General features: G+C 53.2%; 5 protein-coding genes across 5 annotated transcripts; 3 read left to right on the top strand and 2 right to left on the bottom strand.

Annotated features, from left to right (window-relative positions):
- The first annotated feature begins 787 nt into the window (after positions 1-787).
- On the top strand, positions 788-2,991 carry QC763_508115 (uncharacterized protein). Its single transcript, XM_062913402.1, has 2 exons — positions 788-2,039; positions 2,098-2,991. Exons 1-2 carry the CDS (start codon positions 2,025-2,027, stop codon positions 2,809-2,811), a joined length of 729 nt encoding a protein of 242 aa, XP_062764809.1. The 5' UTR covers positions 788-2,024; the 3' UTR covers positions 2,812-2,991.
- A 741-nt stretch (positions 2,992-3,732) lies between these two features.
- Positions 3,733-10,042, top strand: QC763_508110 (uncharacterized protein; the record flags this gene model as incomplete). Its single annotated transcript, XM_062913401.1, has 5 exons — positions 3,733-4,311; positions 4,372-5,245; positions 5,310-7,078; positions 7,135-8,144; positions 8,166-10,042. The coding sequence occupies exons 1-5, from the start codon at positions 4,151-4,153 to the stop codon at positions 10,040-10,042; spliced, it is 5,691 nt and encodes a 1,896-aa protein (XP_062764808.1). The 5' UTR covers positions 3,733-4,150.
- Positions 10,043-11,607: 1,565 nt separating this feature from the next.
- QC763_508090 (uncharacterized protein) lies at positions 11,608-14,556 on the bottom strand (the record flags this gene model as incomplete). Its single annotated transcript, XM_062913400.1, has 3 exons — positions 14,273-14,556; positions 12,595-13,993; positions 11,608-12,536 (listed from the first exon to the last, which is right to left on the bottom strand). Exons 1-3 carry the CDS (start codon positions 14,372-14,374, stop codon positions 11,608-11,610), a joined length of 2,430 nt encoding a protein of 809 aa, XP_062764807.1. The 5' UTR covers positions 14,375-14,556.
- Positions 14,557-14,637: 81 nt separating this feature from the next.
- Positions 14,638-16,866, top strand: QC763_508080 (uncharacterized protein). The gene is made up of 3 exons (XM_062913399.1): positions 14,638-15,638; positions 15,690-16,424; positions 16,497-16,866. The coding sequence occupies exons 1-3, from the start codon at positions 15,140-15,142 to the stop codon at positions 16,820-16,822; spliced, it is 1,560 nt and encodes a 519-aa protein (XP_062764806.1). The 5' UTR covers positions 14,638-15,139; the 3' UTR covers positions 16,823-16,866.
- On the bottom strand, positions 16,866-17,451 carry QC763_508079 (uncharacterized protein; the record flags this gene model as incomplete). The annotated part of the gene is made up of 2 exons (XM_062913398.1): positions 16,866-17,323; positions 17,376-17,451. 2 exons carry the CDS (start codon positions 17,449-17,451, stop codon positions 16,866-16,868), a joined length of 534 nt encoding a protein of 177 aa, XP_062764805.1.
- Positions 17,452-17,458: the final 7 nt, after the last annotated feature.

Here is a 17,458-nt window from a genome sequence, read left to right as displayed (position 1 = left end):
CCTAGGAGATTTATGTCGTCCATGATGGTACCGTGGAATTGGGGTCTGGGGATCAGGGCTTCCTGAACCATCCAGTTTCCCGGGCGGCACGATAGTGATGCACCATCGTGTACCCTGTCCCAATATGAAAGAGGGGGCTACCCTACAACGGTGCGACCTTCTGATGCAGGACGAGATGACCGATGAGGTTGTCGAGGTCTCCAAGGCAGAGGTTGTGTGTGGAGGGAGCGTCTGGGCCCGTGATCCCCCTGGCAGTCCACTAGGCATTGACTGCATGGCACTAGCGGATAAGGTATGATTGACGACTGGGGAGAGGTCTGGGCAGTTGATAAGGAGACGTTGAGCCGCGGGATGTGTAATGGCGATGAAATGCGTCTTTTTGATAGGAGGTTGCGGTTGCAAATGGCTCGAGTGTTCGCCTGTGATGCTTGTGATAAGTGTTCCAAGTGTTGTTCCTGCTGACAAAGGTCGCGTTCAAGGGCGTCGTTGACGCGCTGCTGAGTGGCATGAAACACTGTTGGCGCAGGCTGTCTGATATTGCGACGGTCGGTCTGCAGTGAGGTCACGTCGGGACAGTCTGGCAACACAGAGGTGTTGCCATCGCAATGTCACCGGCATGAGAATAATGCGAGGTGCTTCGCTGCACAGAAAATGAAGGCATCTCGATGGGGAAAGAGGTTCATGATGAACCCATGAAGGATCGGTTTGTGGTGGAGCCCATCACGTCCAAGCCCTACCCACCCACCACCCCCCACCTGGTCTGGGCGCCTCATCCCCTGTCGGACCTCAGAGCTGATACCCCACCCTTCCGCAATCTTCAACGGCGAACCGTGGCACATCGCCAAAGCTTCATCAGCAACAGCCTGTTCTGAGGCTGGATAGCTCCCGTTTGTTTGGTTAGCTCAGGTGTACAAGAAGCACACCGGTAGCCTCGTTTTTGTTCACCTGGTCCAATCGGTCCGCCGGCCGTCTCAGCCGCCAACTATGCCAAACCGACGGTCGGTGTACCCGGCTTATCACGGATGCCGGAGGAGCCAGCAGCATTTTCTCCCTGGGACGGTTTTCTGACTGTCTGTTCTGTCCCAAAGACCACCGATGCCATGTGCGCCACAGGGGCTCCTCGCCTCTTTTTCCCCAGTTCTTCGCCTTATCCAATCCCTCGGTATGCAAGCCGTCAACCATGGACCTGTTCTGACCAGGGTTCGCCTGCTGGTGAACGTGGTCGTGACAGACCCTGCAGCGTGATTCGTGCAAGCCTCACCGCGAAACATGTCTCTTGTTGGGGATCAAAATCCCAGAAGATGGGGGGCCAAGCACAGACTGGACTCTGGCACTCTGCAGCTGCGGCCGCTCTTATTTTCCCACAGACATTCGTGATCGACTGCGCCGCGTGCTGAGCTAAGATTACCTCTGCCAAGTTCATGTGGCTCACCACCGAGGTTATCGAAATGGGCCACATTAGTCGATCAGCCACGGAAACCTCTACCTTCTAAACCCCTGCTGGTCTCTTGTTTGGCCAGATGTTCAACACTGAAGCGTATATCACACGACTTCTCGAGTCGGAGTTTATCTCACATTTCTCACCCCAAAGTATTTCAATTTTGCCACGCCTTGCTGAGATGTATTCAGATCAGGAATATGGGATGCTTACCAGAAGTTTGATTTGCAAAACGATGTCGATGATTTTCCCGTTGCATTATGCGGAGGTCGACAGGAAGGATGACAGTTGAGGCAGAAGACACGGTATAATAAGGAACCCGAGATCCCAATTGTGTCTCCGGATTCTGTCTGTTCTGTCAAACGCTCGCTACTGCTTTCCTGCTCACTTCTGCTCTTTTCTTCAGGCGCTAGACGCTCACCTTTCTTTCTTTGTTGACGATAAGTTTACATTCCTTCTTGATCTGCTGGATAGATCTCTTTCACTTGTTCCGTCAGCTTTCAATTTTCTTGGTCGTGGAGATACTTCTCGGTTCGGCGCTGTTCACTTCTTTTCAAATCATATAGATTTTGACGACACATCCAAGATGGTCAACAAGAAGGTATGATTCTTTCCCCTTTACACTTGAAAAGGATTCTCATCAATATCCGCAACTACAGGTGGCCTTGACAATAGCTCTCACAGCAGCAGCAACCGTGTCCGCCTCGCCTCTCGTGGTCCGACCAATCCCCACACCGACAACTGCCTCAGCCCCGGCTGCCAACTCAACTCTAACACCTCCCGCCACTTCAGCAGGCAACGCTACCGCTCCACCGGCTCAGATCACCAACCCAGCCGAAGCGGGGGCGGGAGCAGAAGCTGGCCAACCCGGCAACATCATCGACGCTGTCAACGCTCTCGTGTCCCAAGTGAAAGGCATCCTCGGACCTCTTTCTGCAGCTGCAGCAGCAGCCGACAGTGCAGATGCCGCAGGAGAGACGACCATAACCGCAACTGTAACGGAGACAGCAAAGGCTACTGGCGGTGCCGGGGCAGGTGTTGGAGTGATAATGAAGCCCGCCAATGGGACCGAAGCTGCTACCTCCGCGGCCGGTGAGACCGAGGCATCCCCGACTGCACCACCGGTGGCTGGTGCGCCTGCAGACGCTCCAGCTGATGAGGCTAAAGACGGTGAAGCTGCCGCACCCCCTGCTGCGGGAAAGTCGGATCCTGTCTCGTCTGTAACCTCTGCCGCCGCCACTGCCACGTCCGAGGCTGTGGCCGTCTCTTCCCCTGCGCGGAACGGAACGGATTCTGCTGGCACCGGACGGAATAGTGATGCCGGGGCTGAGGAGGAGAGCGATCCGACGATTGTTATCATTGTTACTCAGTAAATGGGTGAGATAACGTATTGTCAGTTGTTGATATCATTGTTAAGAAAGGCAGTTGTGACTAACTATGGTTATATTGAGCTAGTTTCTGCCGTCGACACCTTCACAAAAGTTTTGGTTTACGGATTTGCCTTTGAAGTTAGAGTAGAGAGAAAACCTGATAATCTAATATCTATGTGGACAAACGGTGCCTCTGACCTACTAGGGGCTTTCAGTGTCTTGGACCTACGATATGTTAAGGTAAGGAGCCAGTTACCAGTCAAAGACAAGTCACTTGAGGTTCGTTGTTTTTCGAGTTTTGAGCAAGCCGAATAAGATGCATCAAAACTCGAACATTCGACTGGTAAACTCTTTGTTCAGCAGTTTTCTGCCTAGTTTCTCAATCATTTTTTTTTTTTTTTTTGGTTCAATCAACTCAATAAGCCGAACAAGAGTTTAACACAATCTAGTAAGGCAAGCAAAGGCAAAAAGTAAGAATGACACAAAAGTCAAAACATACAACACCAGGGATTCCCCAGTGGTCACCCACCTGAGTACTGGTCTGGCGGTCAATTGCTTAACTAGGGGAGAGCGGACGGGATCCCGTGTATTCAACTACCTATGGTCGTATGTGATTATTTGGGTTGGAACCGGGTGTTATGTTGTGGCTGCTCAGATGGGCATTCTTTACTTTTTACCTACCCCAACTCAGGGGCTCAGGGGCCGAGGGGCATAAGAAAAACACTGCCCAAGTCACTAACCGCGGCATTGTTCCAGAGAATGTGGGGTAATCGGAGCTAACTGTGCCAGAGGAACAAGGGGCTGCGTCTTCGTCACTTCTTGGGACTGCCAAAGGCCCAACAAGACCCAATCATGTCCTCCCTCGACCAGCATCAGCATCTTTCTTCCACGCATCACCAGCTTCACTTTTGCTGTCCATCTTCCATTCGGATCACCATTTCCATCTCCGCTTGCACTGATGCAGTTGCCAGCGCAACTGGCTCCACTTACAACGACGCCCAACCACCCGCCAAGCCACAGGATTGGCTAGCAGCACGTCAACATGCAGCAAGTCGCGTTGGGCTGGGCTCATGCCATCTCCATTTTCACATGTGGAGTTCGATCGAGCACCTCACGGAACCGAATTCCAAGACTCGTTCGTTCCCATTGTGTACATACATACATACAATTCATTTTTCGCTTCATTATCTCGACCTGACCCAGCTTCAAATTGAACGACCGGGGTATCCGTACCTTTCCCAAACTTCAATCGAAGAATGTATCCACTATAGAGTGTATCCCCTAGTCGTCTTTATGGGCCCTTGCTCTCGCTTCACCGACAATTGACCACCACCATTACATCATGTCTCCCTCAGGCCGTCTCCCAACACCGGACTTTTACGATGACGACGACAGGCTTCCAGCAACCAGGCAAGAGGCGATAGATCATATCCTTCAGATCCGGAGATGGCAGGAGGACTCGGGCTTTCTGACCAGCCGGGCGTTCCAGGGGATGCTGAAGACGTATGTTTGAACTCTGCTGATCCACCTGGGTGACATCGATCGATACTGACACAATTCCAGACTGAGTGAGAATCTGACCACCACTACTTCCCGCTTCATCTATGAGCTGCTCCAAAATGCAGACGACCTTGACTATGGGGGCGCGTCTCCGCAGGTTCACTTCACCTATGACGCCGAGAAACGCCACCTTCTCGTCGAGTCCAATGAGATTGGCTTCAAGAAGAAGAACGTCAGGGCCATCTGCAGTGCGGCCGAGAGTTCCAAGAACACGCAGAGAGGATATGGCATCGAGCGGAGATTAATCGGAGAAAAGGGTCTCGGTTTCAAATCGGTCTTCAAGGTGGCATCAAGCGTCTGGATCAGGTCTGGCCACTACTCGTTTCGATTCGACCGTGATGGAGAGCTTGGGAGGATACGGCCAATATGGGACGACGACTTCCCCGCCGAGGAATACGCTGCCGGGCTCACAACCGCCATCCTTCTCAAAATCGCCAGTCCAACTCACGATCGTCAGACGGGCACCTCGGATCCAATGGACCTTGTCTTACAAGGCCTGGAGAACCTCAAGCCTGGTCATCTCCTCTTTCTTTCCAAGGCCAAAGAAGTCAAAGTCGGCAAGGTTGTTGGTTCTGGAGCGTTGAGGAGTTTCATCCGGGGTTCGACGGCTACAGCTAAGCCGACAGCAGTCTTCAAAGCCGATCATATTCCACCACACCGAAACACACTGTTGCCGGTGTCATTGTATTACAATGATGTGATCAACCAACAGGTCGCCTTTCGGCATCTTGTCACGGACTTGCCCGACACACCAGAGCGCCCAGGGTGTCTGGAATCGGAGGTGACTTTGGTGTTTCCCCTCAAGATTCCACTTGATGAGCCACCGGAATCTCAGATGGTTTATGCGTTTTTGCCAATCAGAGATTATGGCTTCAAGGTGCGTTGTATTTCTGGGAAGTTGAGTATTGGAAACAGGTTTGCTAACGAAGCTGCGCCAATAGTTGTCCATCCATGGTGACTTCCTTCTTGTCCCAAGCAGAGAAAGCATCATCGACAATGTGTGGAACAGGGCCTTGGTGGAGGGGGTCTGCCGGGCTTTGGTCAATGCCATCCCTGGCTTTCACCGATTTGGCTATCACGAGCTCTTCTACCGGTGGCCATTACTATTGCCCCCCGGACCAACACGCAGTGACATCTTTGAACCAGTACAAAATCGTCTGCGTGACCTTTGCTCACTGAATCCCGTCCTTGAAGACTCCAAAGGGCGCCTTGTCTGCGGGAGTCAGCTGAAGATCGTTCCGACGAGGCTCAAAGATCAGGACGGAAGGAACATACTGCCGGCTGCATATTCGACGCAACACCTCATTTCCGACAAATACCCCGCCAGAATTCACGCCAAACTTCAAGCACTCGGTGTACCGCTGCTGTCTCCGGAGGACTTCCTCGCCGACTTGGGAGGCTTCATCTCGAATTTCCCCACAGAGTTCCGGGGAATGCCAGTGTCGTGGCATAACGCTCTCTGCAAGGCTCTCCACTCCCTGTTGGACACCCACCGCGAGGTTATTGAGACCCTTGAGATTATCCCTGTTCACGACAAGACGTGGGTTTCCTTCAAAGGACGCCGTTTGTATCTCCCATCAGATGTCGACCTAAAGCTGCCTGTGAGCATCAGCCCACTAGGGATCGATCTCGACATCCGACAAAACGCCGACCGGGCCAAGTTCTTCCAGGCACTAGGTGCTCAGATTGTGGACAAGATGAGCTTTTGTGATCTTTTGCTTCAGGAGCATCAACCTGATGTTCCGAATCAGAGGTTCCTTGCGTTGACTCTCCAGGACAGGATCGAGGATTTCGTGTTTCTGTACCGCGCGAATTGGAAGCCAAAGAACAACGATATCCCGGAGCTTTGGTGCGCAGCGAATGTTGATCCATCCAAGATTTGGAGGTTGTCGTGGGTTTACCTGCCGGACAAAGACCCTTACTCTGCGAGTTCTCTTGCCAAAGAGACAAGGTTGACATTGCTTTTCCTCCATGACCTCTATTTGAAGACGTTTTCTCAGCTACCGGGTGGGCTTTTGTGGCTCTCTGACACCCTCAAAGCGAGAAGGTTTCTGCGTGTGGTGCAACCTGGGCCCCTGGATTGGGGTGTCAATACGCACCGGCTTCACAGCGATTTCAAAGCACTTTTGCAACGCGATCCAATCAAAGGATTGGAACTCCTGCAGCACCACTGGGAGTTTTACCGGTCTTGGTTCGTTCCAACAACGCAGAATGGCTACGAGTGGACCTTTTCCGAGGAGGATATCAAGTCCATCCATACGTTTTCTTCCACTCAGTCAGAGCTGACGAATGATCTGTCGATGCTCGAGTTTCCGTGTCACGGTGGGAGCATGGCGAGGTTGATGGACACGGCCCTTCCACGGCAGAGCTTACTGGTGCTGGCTGATCAGAGACTATCATACCACTGCAGCGAGGACCATAGCTTGTTCTGTTGGATTTGCGATATCATCAAGTCGATGCTTGCTCGCCCCGGACCTCGCCCAGTTCGTTCTGACCGGCTGCTGAGGGTCAACGAGCCGGAGGATAAGTCGTGGGATTTTTTAAGACATTTCGGGGTTCATGTTGAGCCAGAGCCAAAGGTGTTTCTTGATTATCTGGTCCAGCTGTCTGGCAGGGCAACGACACAAAGGGATATGGAGCAGCTTTACGAGCAGTTGGAGAGTTCGATTCTCAAGTATGGGCACAAGGAGAGGGATATGAAAGATATCAGGCAAGTTACAGCGACATGTGCAACTGTGAGTTCGACTTGATTACTGACAAGACTAGATCCGCACTAAACGGCAAGAATTACATCTACATCCCCAGAAAGGGCGGTCAGACTGTGGGGTGGTGGGCACCCGCTTCGTTGTGTGTCTGGGATGGGCCGCCGTGTCTGAGATATATCCAGCGCATCAAGACGTTCTATCCTCACCGCGACAACCTGTTCCGAAATTTACTCGAGATCAGCAACGCCAACTTGAACAGCTTGTTTCTGGAAGTCAGTCACCTTGATGTGTCTGATACAGAGCACATCAAGGCATTGCTGGTTCAGATATCGCAGCAACTGCAGGTTTCGGCCCATGATTTGGACAGGCCTGATTTCTCGAGCTGTGCCATGTTCCCGGTCAGGTTGACGGGTAAGAAATCGATGACGGTGGTGCTGCGCTCTGCAGAGGAGGAGTGGTGCATTCCAGAGGAAAGGCTTCATATCGAGGCTTTATCTGGAGTTGCACCCCTGTCAATTTTGGATGCTGGGTTCTTTGAGATGGACGGGATGGAGGCTCTTGTTAGGGAGCTTGGTCTCAAGGAACGTCTTGTGTCTAGGAGGCTGGCTGGGCAGGAGACGGATAAGGGCGATGCGGTTCAGCATGTGGCCTTTGAGGAGGTGCTAAGGGGCAAGGCGCTCTATCTTGCGGAGCTTATCCCGAACACCATCTCAGGGCTATCCTTTCGCCGGAAGAAGACCCAGCTCGTCAATGTCCAAGTGTACTCTTGCACAAGGATCAACATCAAGCTCAAAGTCAAGGTCAACGGGAAAGAGGTCAAAGGTGTACCAATCAAGAGCCGTGTGGCCAAAGAGGTTGTTGACGACAGTCTCCGGTTCTACATCATCGACACCCGCAAGTCGATTCCAGTTCATTGGCTGTCTGAATTGCTCGTTGAGTTTTGCGGCATCAAGAATAACCAAGACATTCAGCTTTTGATGCAGATCCTGAACTCAAATGACGATGAGATCATCCGGGATGAGTTGGAGTATCGACGGGAGCGGATGGCGGTGGTTAGGCGCCCGACAGAAGGTAGGTTTGGCTCTTTAGGAGACACTGAGGGTCATGTGAGTGCTAACATCATGTTAACAGAACTTGAAGAAGAAGAGTCTTCCGAATCGGAATCTGAGGTGGAAGCCGTACCAGAGCCTGAGCCGCAGCCTGAGCCGCAGCCAGAAGTGCAGCCAGAAGTACAACCAGAGCCGCAAGCTGAGTCTGAGCCCGAGCCCGAGCCCGAGCCGGAGAACGAAGCGGATCAATCCTCACTTCACCCACAGCGAGTATCAATTGTCCTCAGACATTCTCGGTCAGTGGACACTGGCTTTGAGGAAGCTAAAAGGGCGAAAGAGCCCTGGAAGTTTCTTCAGGTCCAGGAGCATGAGACGGCCAGGCCTGCAACAACATCAAAGCGCAGTGAGCACGAGGATTTCATTGCCATGTGCTACGGTCACTCTCACCTCGACAGCCCTGAAGTCTTCACCCAGTTTGCACTCGACCTCCTTTACCGTGCAGGTTATCGCAAAAGCTCCCCATTCTGCACCTGGATGCCCAGTGAGATTCACGATCGAGACCCTCAAGCTACAAAGAGAAACTCGATCACCACCTGGAGCGCCGTCAATCAAGGCTTTCACGCTGGCTCACCCCTGGGTTTATCCGCCACTTTCAAGGGCCCAGCAAGCACCACAACACCCCCTGTTCTCACCCTAAAAGGCGTCTATATCGACACCGTCCACGCTTGTTTCGACCTTGATCTACGCCCGGACAGCAGAACTCTGGACCTCGCAAGCATCCTCCACCGCCTGAGGAAGTTCCTCGCCCCCCTACACCCAGACCCCAACCCCGATAAAGAAGACTCCAAGGACCAATGGCGACGGGACTTGTACCTCCTCGAGCTCTTGACAGGCGACTCTGAACTCCCAACAGCCACCCGAAACCCAACCCCCCTCAGCCGCTTCATCGACATCCACCAACAAGCCAACAACCCCACCCCACCTCAGACACCGTCCGACCCATCCCACCGATGGTTTACCCCCTTTGCCCAGCAGATCCTCGCCCTCCACCCCGACGACGACAGGAGGATCCTCGAGCCAGAAGTGCAAGCCAATCTCGACAAGGTCAAGGCCACTGCTCTCGCGTTCCTGAGTCGGTTCCCCGATCCGGCCGTGTGCATCACTGTCTCGCCGGAGAATAACACCTTCTTCGCGGGTATCGTCCCGGGCGCAGCCAAGCCGGGCGATCGAGTCTTTGTCCCCCACGGCTCCAAAGTCCCGTTTGTGGTGAGGAGAAAGAGCAGCGGTCGGCCGAGACAGGTGAGCTCCGTGTCGCAGGGTAGTAGTGTACCACAGGTGCCGAGGGAAAGTCCGAGCGCGAAGCCGCCGGCTTTCGCAAAGATTGTGCGGAGGGCGAGCATGAGGACTAGTTTTGGGCTGAAGTGGAAGAGTAAAGCGCTTGGTGGGGGGTTGGGGAGGAAGAAGAGTAAGGGGGGGGATTTGGATCAGGGGACTATGACGGAGTTTTCTCCTACGGGGGGGTTGGATAGTGGGGTGGGAAGTATGGAGGATGTGGTGGCGGGGGGGTCTGTGAATGGGGGTGGTCACGGGGAGCATCATGAGGTTGGGAAGGAGAGGGAGAGGAGTAGGAGTTCGTTTAGTTTTAGGAGGCAGGAGAGTTGGGATTGGGAGGGGAAGTTGGGGGGGCATGGGGGGGCGGGGAGTGTGAGTGCTGGTGCTGGTGGGGGTGGGTTGGGGGTTATGGAGGAGGAGGTTGGGGAGGGGGAGGTTGCTCCTGAGGTGAAGACGGTGAGTTTGGAGGGGGAGGATGATAGGTATGAGTTGATTGGGGAGGGGTATGTGCAGGGGCTGATGTATTTTGAGAGTTCGAGGGTTAGGAGTGGGGGTGAGGGGAGGGAAGGGGTGGTTTGTTTGGTGTAGGGTGGTTGCTTGGTTGGTATATATACAGAGATGTCAGGAGTAGATTTTTGGCTCTTTTGTACTGGTGGTTTGAAGTGCCTTTTTCCTTTTTTTCTTTTTTTTTTGGTTAACGAAGACTATGACGTGTATGTACATAAAAAAGATTGGAAAGTTATATAGGTATGGTTGCTTGGAGTTGAAACACTTGTGTTTCCTGTTGGAATCTGACCCTTCACACTTGGACCTCCTTGAACTCTGAAAAGTTCAAACCATCATGTGGTTTCCCAGCCAAAGTCAGGTGATATGATTGAACGTAGGCCACCAGGCAAAGATTCTATCGATCCCCCATGCTGGGCAAGGGGCCCCGAGGCAGGCTTCATGGACCCCCAAAAAATCCACCACTGCCGAATGTGATGGCCCAGCAGAAACAACCCCACACCCATGCAGTGCCGAAAGTCCAGCAGCCACATCTCCAACCAACAGCTGAACACGGAGGAGATCCGAATGCTGACCATGAGCTCCACCACACCGCTGGAAGTATTCTCGAAGTGTCCCCATCGCAGTATACTCCACGAGAACAAAAGGAGCAGCCACCTCCTGGCGCACATTCCACCCATATCCACAACCCCTCGATGATGTTTGCATGCTCATTCAGTGTTCGGTGTGCCATTTATCCGCATTTCCAAGACAACTAACCTGAGGTTCTTGCGAAGAGAGCTTCGGTTATCATGTTGGTCAAACTTGACATGTTTGACAGCAAAGACATTTTGCTCTATCGTGCACCTTTCAACCAAATATGACACCCCCTCTCCAAGCCTTTCTTCCCGAAGCCGCTCCTCAAAACGATACTGCTTCAGACCGACATCTCTCGCCACTCGGGTGACTCTCTCTAGTCCGTAAGATTCTTCATGGCGTGCGGTGATTCAAGGTTTAGTGTTGAAATAGGGGTCCGGGCGAAGTTGCTGCCCCAGCTTTGGGGGCTGTAGCTCAGAGCTCTCTTCCCGGCATCTTTATTTGACTCTGGCGTTGCTGGAGACATTGACTGAACTTGTACTTCAGGAAGAATTGGTGACGGTGAAAAAGAAAAAAGAGGCCATCCCCAGTGTTATAGAATCAAAGGCGGGTGGCTATAAGCCTGCCTTGCCGCCGCAGGACCATCACATCAAGCGCCGACCGGCCCCCATCGAGGCCCCCCAAAAGCAGTGTTGTGCGGTAGTGCGTATCTGTCTGCAATATGCTGGAGTCACAATAGCAACCTTCAACCATCTATGGAGGATCGGGAGCAAGACAGAGGATCTGATAGCAAACTACCGCGGCTTTGACGATGCAGGCTGATAGTTTGGTTCTTTTTTGTTTGGAACTGACGTTACATATCTGTCTGGTAGGACAGCAAGGCGCTAGAAACCAAAGTTTGGGATGAGAACAACCTGGCTCGGGCATTTTGACTGCCGTTATTCGATTTTCTGTAACAAACAACTGCTCCTTGACCTTTCGTTGATGCATGTGCCCCTGTTCCAATCCAAAAGGATACCCCAAAAGCTTGTTGGTCCCAACAACGCCGAAAATGAAGAATCGAATGTATAACCTCATGTAAACCCCATATACTCACACGACCCGAACGGATTCCCCGGATCCAAGTTACTCGCAAACGAATAGTCAATCATCTGCGCAAACGTCGGGTCCCAAGAGTCGAATATCAAGCTATCATTCATAGCCATAAATTCCCCAGAGCCCGATTCCATTTGGTCACCGCCCATTGACCCAAACAAGTTGACATTCGTATGCCCAACACCTGACGTGTCCGGTATCTGATAGCTACCTACAGCCATTGCAGTATCAGGATGGCCCTGTGATGTATTCGCAAGCGTCGACGACGGAGAAAGGGGCTCACAGGCCCCCGCAACGAGACCAGGTTGAAGCTTGGCCCCTGAACTAGGGGGATTTGTCGAATCTTGCCTCGCGCCCTCATCAGGCTTCTCAATAAGCCATCTCGCACGTGAATGAAGCTCAATGTTAAACGCAGAACCGCTGTCGTTGATAGCCTTGGGCTTGGAAGGCGCGCAGACTCCCCCTTTTGCTTTGGCACGCTCACGAAGCAACGCCTCACTCCTCTCAAGATTGCGCACCACGGCGTTTCCCAACTCACTGCTCAAACGAGCGTTGGCCCAGATAGGAGAGAGCTGTCGAATGGCCGCAGCGACTTTCAAGAAGTCGGCTTTGCCACGAGTGCGGAACATCGGTAATTTGCTGAATTTCCATTTCCTGTATGCGACTGACAAGGAAAGCGACAGGGCATATGGCACAAACGGGAATGGGCTGAGTTTGTACGCTGATATCACATCGAGGATACGGTCTGAGGAGTGTGATCTGCGTGCGTTCACACTGCTTGGCGGTAAGTGCTGATAGCTTACGGGCGTCTTGTTGCCGTTGTCGGTTTCTGGAGGGGTAGCGAAGCGCTCGCGGGTCATTCGTACCGAGAGGACACCGATAGCGTGGTACAGGACTTCAAGTGTGGCTGTGTCATGCTGTCAGTAACAATAGAAAACTTCGGAGGGAAGACGGTGGGCGCTTGCTCAATATTATCTCTGGCTCACACTGCGCCCCAACATCCAGCGCCATCTGCTCGTACACAGGAATATCAATGTACGTCACCGTCGGCCGCGGTCGATACATCTCTATCACTTGATCCAAAACGTGAATGAGTGACATGAACAGCCGGAAGCTGGGTGGGTCATCAGGATCAGCCTTTGGTCGGTCCATGAGGTCCTCATTGTGAAACATCACTGGCCGTCCCGAAAAGGCAGCAAGTAATCGGTCCAAAGCATAAATGCACTTAAACAGCCGCTTCCCAGTCCCCGGAGGATATCTCTGATCGGCTAGATGACCTTTTCCTTGAAGCTCCAGATGAACACCGTGCGAGGCAGCAATGCTCACCAGATTCCCAAAAAGATTCAGCGGAGCAGACCGCTCGTTGACCTCCTCTGGTTGCCAGTACAGACAAGTAATCCCCATGACTTGAAGGTTGTAAACCAGTGGAAGCTCCCGGCTCCTGATGCGGGTGTTTATGAAGCTCGCCAAAGCTTGTGAGTAGTCTTCATAGTCCACGGATTCTCGCACCCAACCTTTGCCATCTTGACTCCTACATCCCAATGTCAAGCGTCCGCTGACCTCCGGGTCGGTCGAGATGGCTAGGCAAACTGCGGCTTGGATAGCTTCGCGTACGTTTTTGTCTTGGGGAAGATCAACAAGGGTCTCTCTGTCGAGGATTGGAAATATTGGTTGGATCTTTCGAAGGTACATGTCCCTCATGAAAAGCCATTCAGGTTCTGTGGGCAAGACTGCTGGGGCAATTTCCGTGGTGCTTCCAAGGAGCTCTTTGATGAGTTTGATAGTCGTTGCATCTCGTACTGGCACCTTGAGCCACGACCCGTCTACACGGAATGAGAAGAACCCTGTCGGCTGGTCTTCATCACCGGGGTCCCGCGTGGCTTCCGGTGATTTTGAGGTTGTTGTCGCTTCACCTGCTGGTGATGACACAGCCCACGGCGGGATAGAGACACCAGGGCGATTATCCCTCTCAACATCTGTGATCTTGGAGGCTGTACCAGATGAGTTGGAAGGCCCCGGCCAGGTGCTCATTGTGGCTTCGGCTAGAATTCCTTCCGGGTTCAGGTCCCCGAGGAATCTTGGGGCTGAATCGATAGGCGGCTGTTTTCTCTGTGACGCGTCATGACTGGAGTCGCTGCGTCCGGGTTTCTCGCGGGCGTGTGAAAAGAAGCGAAGAAGAAGCTCGGCAGCTGCGTCAGACACATCCGCGTCAGGAGGGTCTTGGGGTTTTGAGCTTAAGCGTTGGCTGGCGTGAGGCGGAGTTGAATTCTGAGGCCGTAAACTTGGCGAAGGCCTGGGACTTTCGATATCTATGATACTGGAATCTTCGACTGATTGATTCCCTGGAAGATGCCCGCAACGTTTCTGGAAAAGTTAGCCACCGTAGATAACCAAGAGTATGCCATGAAATATCCAGAGCAAGCTCTTGTCTTCCAAGCACACGCAAAGGCCAATTCAATGCATGCCTGAAGGCCGATAATCCCTGGTGCAATGTTCTCTTCATTTTTGCATCAAGCTGTCTACCATGGTCTACCATGTTGCGTTGAACCTGTCAAAGAATGGTCGAATGTGCTGTAGGGAACGGCGGCGGAGCCTTCGGATTACCGGAAAAAGAAGTAAGGAGAGATTATTGGCAGGACATACCTTTCTTTTCCTGCAGGTGTCGCAAGCCTGATGCGCCTGTTTCCTCTTGACGGGCAGGCCGGAGGAATCGGTTGCTACAAAGACAACAGGTTTGGCAGGCATGGTGAAAATGCAGCCCCACGAGTTGCAGTCCCACCAAGTGTGGAGACAGTCTGGAGAGGATTTCCGCGAGCAGCGAAGCAAAGCAGTGTCGGAGAGTGATCAATCCGGCGTCTTGCAATTGAAGCCGTCCACCGTTGAGTCCGCACTGCGTGGTAGCCGACAGACAGAGGCGGAGAGCAATTGAAGACAGCCGCTCGATTTTCGGCTGTCGGGACGTCGGGGCTTCCTTATCCGGTTAGACCGTTTCCCCGCCTTGGCGGGCTTGGCGGCGAGAAATGGATCCTCGCGCCGGAACCCTGTTTTCTGACCCCCACTAAGTGTCCCAACCCACCACCATCCCAACTGCTTGGTTCACGCTGGAAGCCGTGCATATCATGGAAGGCATGCCCTCAACATTCGGCCCGGTTTTTAAAACCCCATAGCACTGTGGATGATAGCAGCTTCATCTATCCGCGAAATGGCAAGCCCGCCGCATCATGGCCCTGCTTTGCCATGTCTTTGTCACCTCGCCATGACGTTAGTCGCGTGAGCTCAATGACACCAAAAGCAGCAACTCCGAATGGGATGTGTGCGACCCAACCTCGAGGCTCGGGTATATTATCACGCCGTGATTATCGGGAAGACAGGATGCATTGATATCATGAAATTTTGAGTTCTACAGTCCCTCAAACACACCAACCCCCCTGGTTCTTGACCCCCGAAGTTTTCAACATCTTCTTCAGCCTCATCAACATTCCGATAACTGCTCGCATATCGCCATTCAAAATGAAGGCTGTTCTCCCTGCGAGACTCCCACCGGCAACATGCCGTGTACGACTTTCTACCCCGCTCCTCCGCTCATGTAGGCAACCACCACGGTACCAGACGCGGGGGGTCGTCTCCATGGCGTCCATGAGTCCCAAGAAACGGGAAGGAGACATCTCAGATGCTTTTGCCTCCATGTCTGGCAAGGCCCCAGAGCCTCTTCCAGATCGTTATCGCCAACTCAAACTCAGACTGGTCCAAGGCCATGAGGAGGCTGTCATCGCCAGCTGGAAGCGGCTCCTCAGCGTCCTGCAGCGTGAGAACGAGGTCATCGCACAACGTGGTCCGTCTATCGTACCCGAGATACGCTTCAGCCATCTCGAAGAAGACCTCGCCGCCTCGAAACCAGAGCTCAAGAAACGAGGTGTAGCTGTCATAAAGGGTGTGATACCCGAGGATGAAGCCAGGGCGTACAAGTACGAAATTGAGGAATATGTCCGCCAAAATCCACATACCAAAGGTACGTTCTCTGGTTGTCACGGTCTTCAAAACCGGTCCTAACACCAAGCAGGCTTCCCCTCAGATCATCCCCAGGTCCTCGAGCTGTACTGGTCCAGCACCCAAGCCCGCGCCAGATTCCACCCCTCCCTCCTCAAGGCGCAAACCACCCTCATGTCCTCCCTCTGGCACGCCTCTAATCGGAGCACACCCATCTCCCTATCCACCCCTCTCTGCTACGCCGACCGCCTCCGCATACGCCAACCAGGCGACGCCCAATTCGCCCTGGGTCCCCACCAAGACGGCGGCAGCGTCGAACGTTGGGAGGAAAACGGCTACGGCCTCGGCGGTATCTACAACCCCATCTTCCGCGGTGACTGGGAGAGCTACGACCCCTTTGATGCCAGCGGCAGATTGAACGCTGTGACAAACTTGCACGATGGCCTCGGAGCGTGCAGTATGTTCCGGACATTTCAGGGGTGGCTCTCCATGAGCAAGTCAGGGCCTGGAGAAGGGACACTGCTTGTCAACCCTCTAGTGAGGGAAACAGCTGTGTACACTTTGCTAAGGCCATTCTTTAGGGATATCAAGACACTAAACCAGCTTGGCGGTGACAAGAGGAGGCATCTGGAGGTAGACAACTGGGAGTTTACTGGCGGAGAAAAGATGACCAGTGATTTGCAAGGTGCATCTCCAGGACATGGCCAGGAGTTCCCGGAGGGGTTACACCCGCATTTAGAGCTGGAGAGGACGATGGTGCATGTTCCCGAGGTAAGGCCGGGGGATTATGTTGTTTGGCATTGTGACAGTGAGTGGCACCTCATATTTCCTCTAATAAGAGCACCATGGTCCCCGAGCTAACAACAGTATGCTACAACAGCAATCCACGCCGTTGACAAAACCCACAACGGCCACGGCGACTCAAGCGTCATGTACATCCCCATCTGCCCCACCACCGAAGCAAGCGCACAATACGTCGCCCGCCAAAGAGCCGCCTTTCTCGAGGGTACTCCGGCCCCTGACTTCCCCGGCGGTGAAGGCGAGTCCCGTCACATCGGCCGGCCGACCGAAGATTATGTCATGAGGTTTTGTGATCCAGTGGGGGTTCAATCACTGGGACTAGACAAGCTGGTTGCCTTGGAGGGGGATACCCCCGGTGGAAAGGAAGCCGTTAGATTAGCTAACCAAGCGCTGGGGTTTATTTGAGCTGTTATTCTCATCAATATTAACAAATTCATTACCTCTTTGCCTAACTACCCTCCAACCCCTCCATCTCCTCCTCCTCCTTCGCTTCCCTCGACGCACCACCCATGCTCAACCCCATTAATCCACCGAGGACATCATGCTCCCTTTTCCAGTCCGATTGCGTCCAGAGCTTCTCGACGACTTTTTCCTGGCCCCTGATAAACACGTCGAGATTCTGCGCCAGCATCTCGAAGAACTCTCTGCGGAGCCGGACGTCGTCGTCTTTGTCGTGGATGGACGATTGTTGCTCGAGGTGAGTGCAGATGGCGAGGTGGTTGGTGCATCCTTGGGAGAGGGTGCGGAGTTTGTGGAGATAGACGATGTCGTCAAAGGTTTCGAATGGGTCGAGGGACATGTAGGTGTCGAGGAGGCGGGAGAAGGTAGGTTGGAAGTTTTCTTGGGGGATAGTGGTGGGATCGCCGGGGGAGGAGGGGTCGGTTGGGGGGTTGAGGAGGAGGGGGCCTGGGATGTGTGGTTAGGAGGGGTTTAGAATGGGAGAGGGAGGGGACGTTACGGATCTCGTCCCAGTTGAAGGTTAGGTCTATTGGTGGTGGGGGTGTGTTTTGGACATCGGATGAGGAGACGTCCATGGTGTCT

This window comes from Podospora pseudopauciseta (assembly GCF_035222475.1).
Source record: "Podospora pseudopauciseta strain CBS 411.78 chromosome 5 map unlocalized CBS411.78m_5, whole genome shotgun sequence".
In the NCBI taxonomy this organism is placed as follows: domain Eukaryota; kingdom Fungi; phylum Ascomycota; class Sordariomycetes; order Sordariales; family Podosporaceae; genus Podospora; species Podospora pseudopauciseta.
This window is presented reverse-complemented; position numbering and strand designations above follow the sequence as displayed.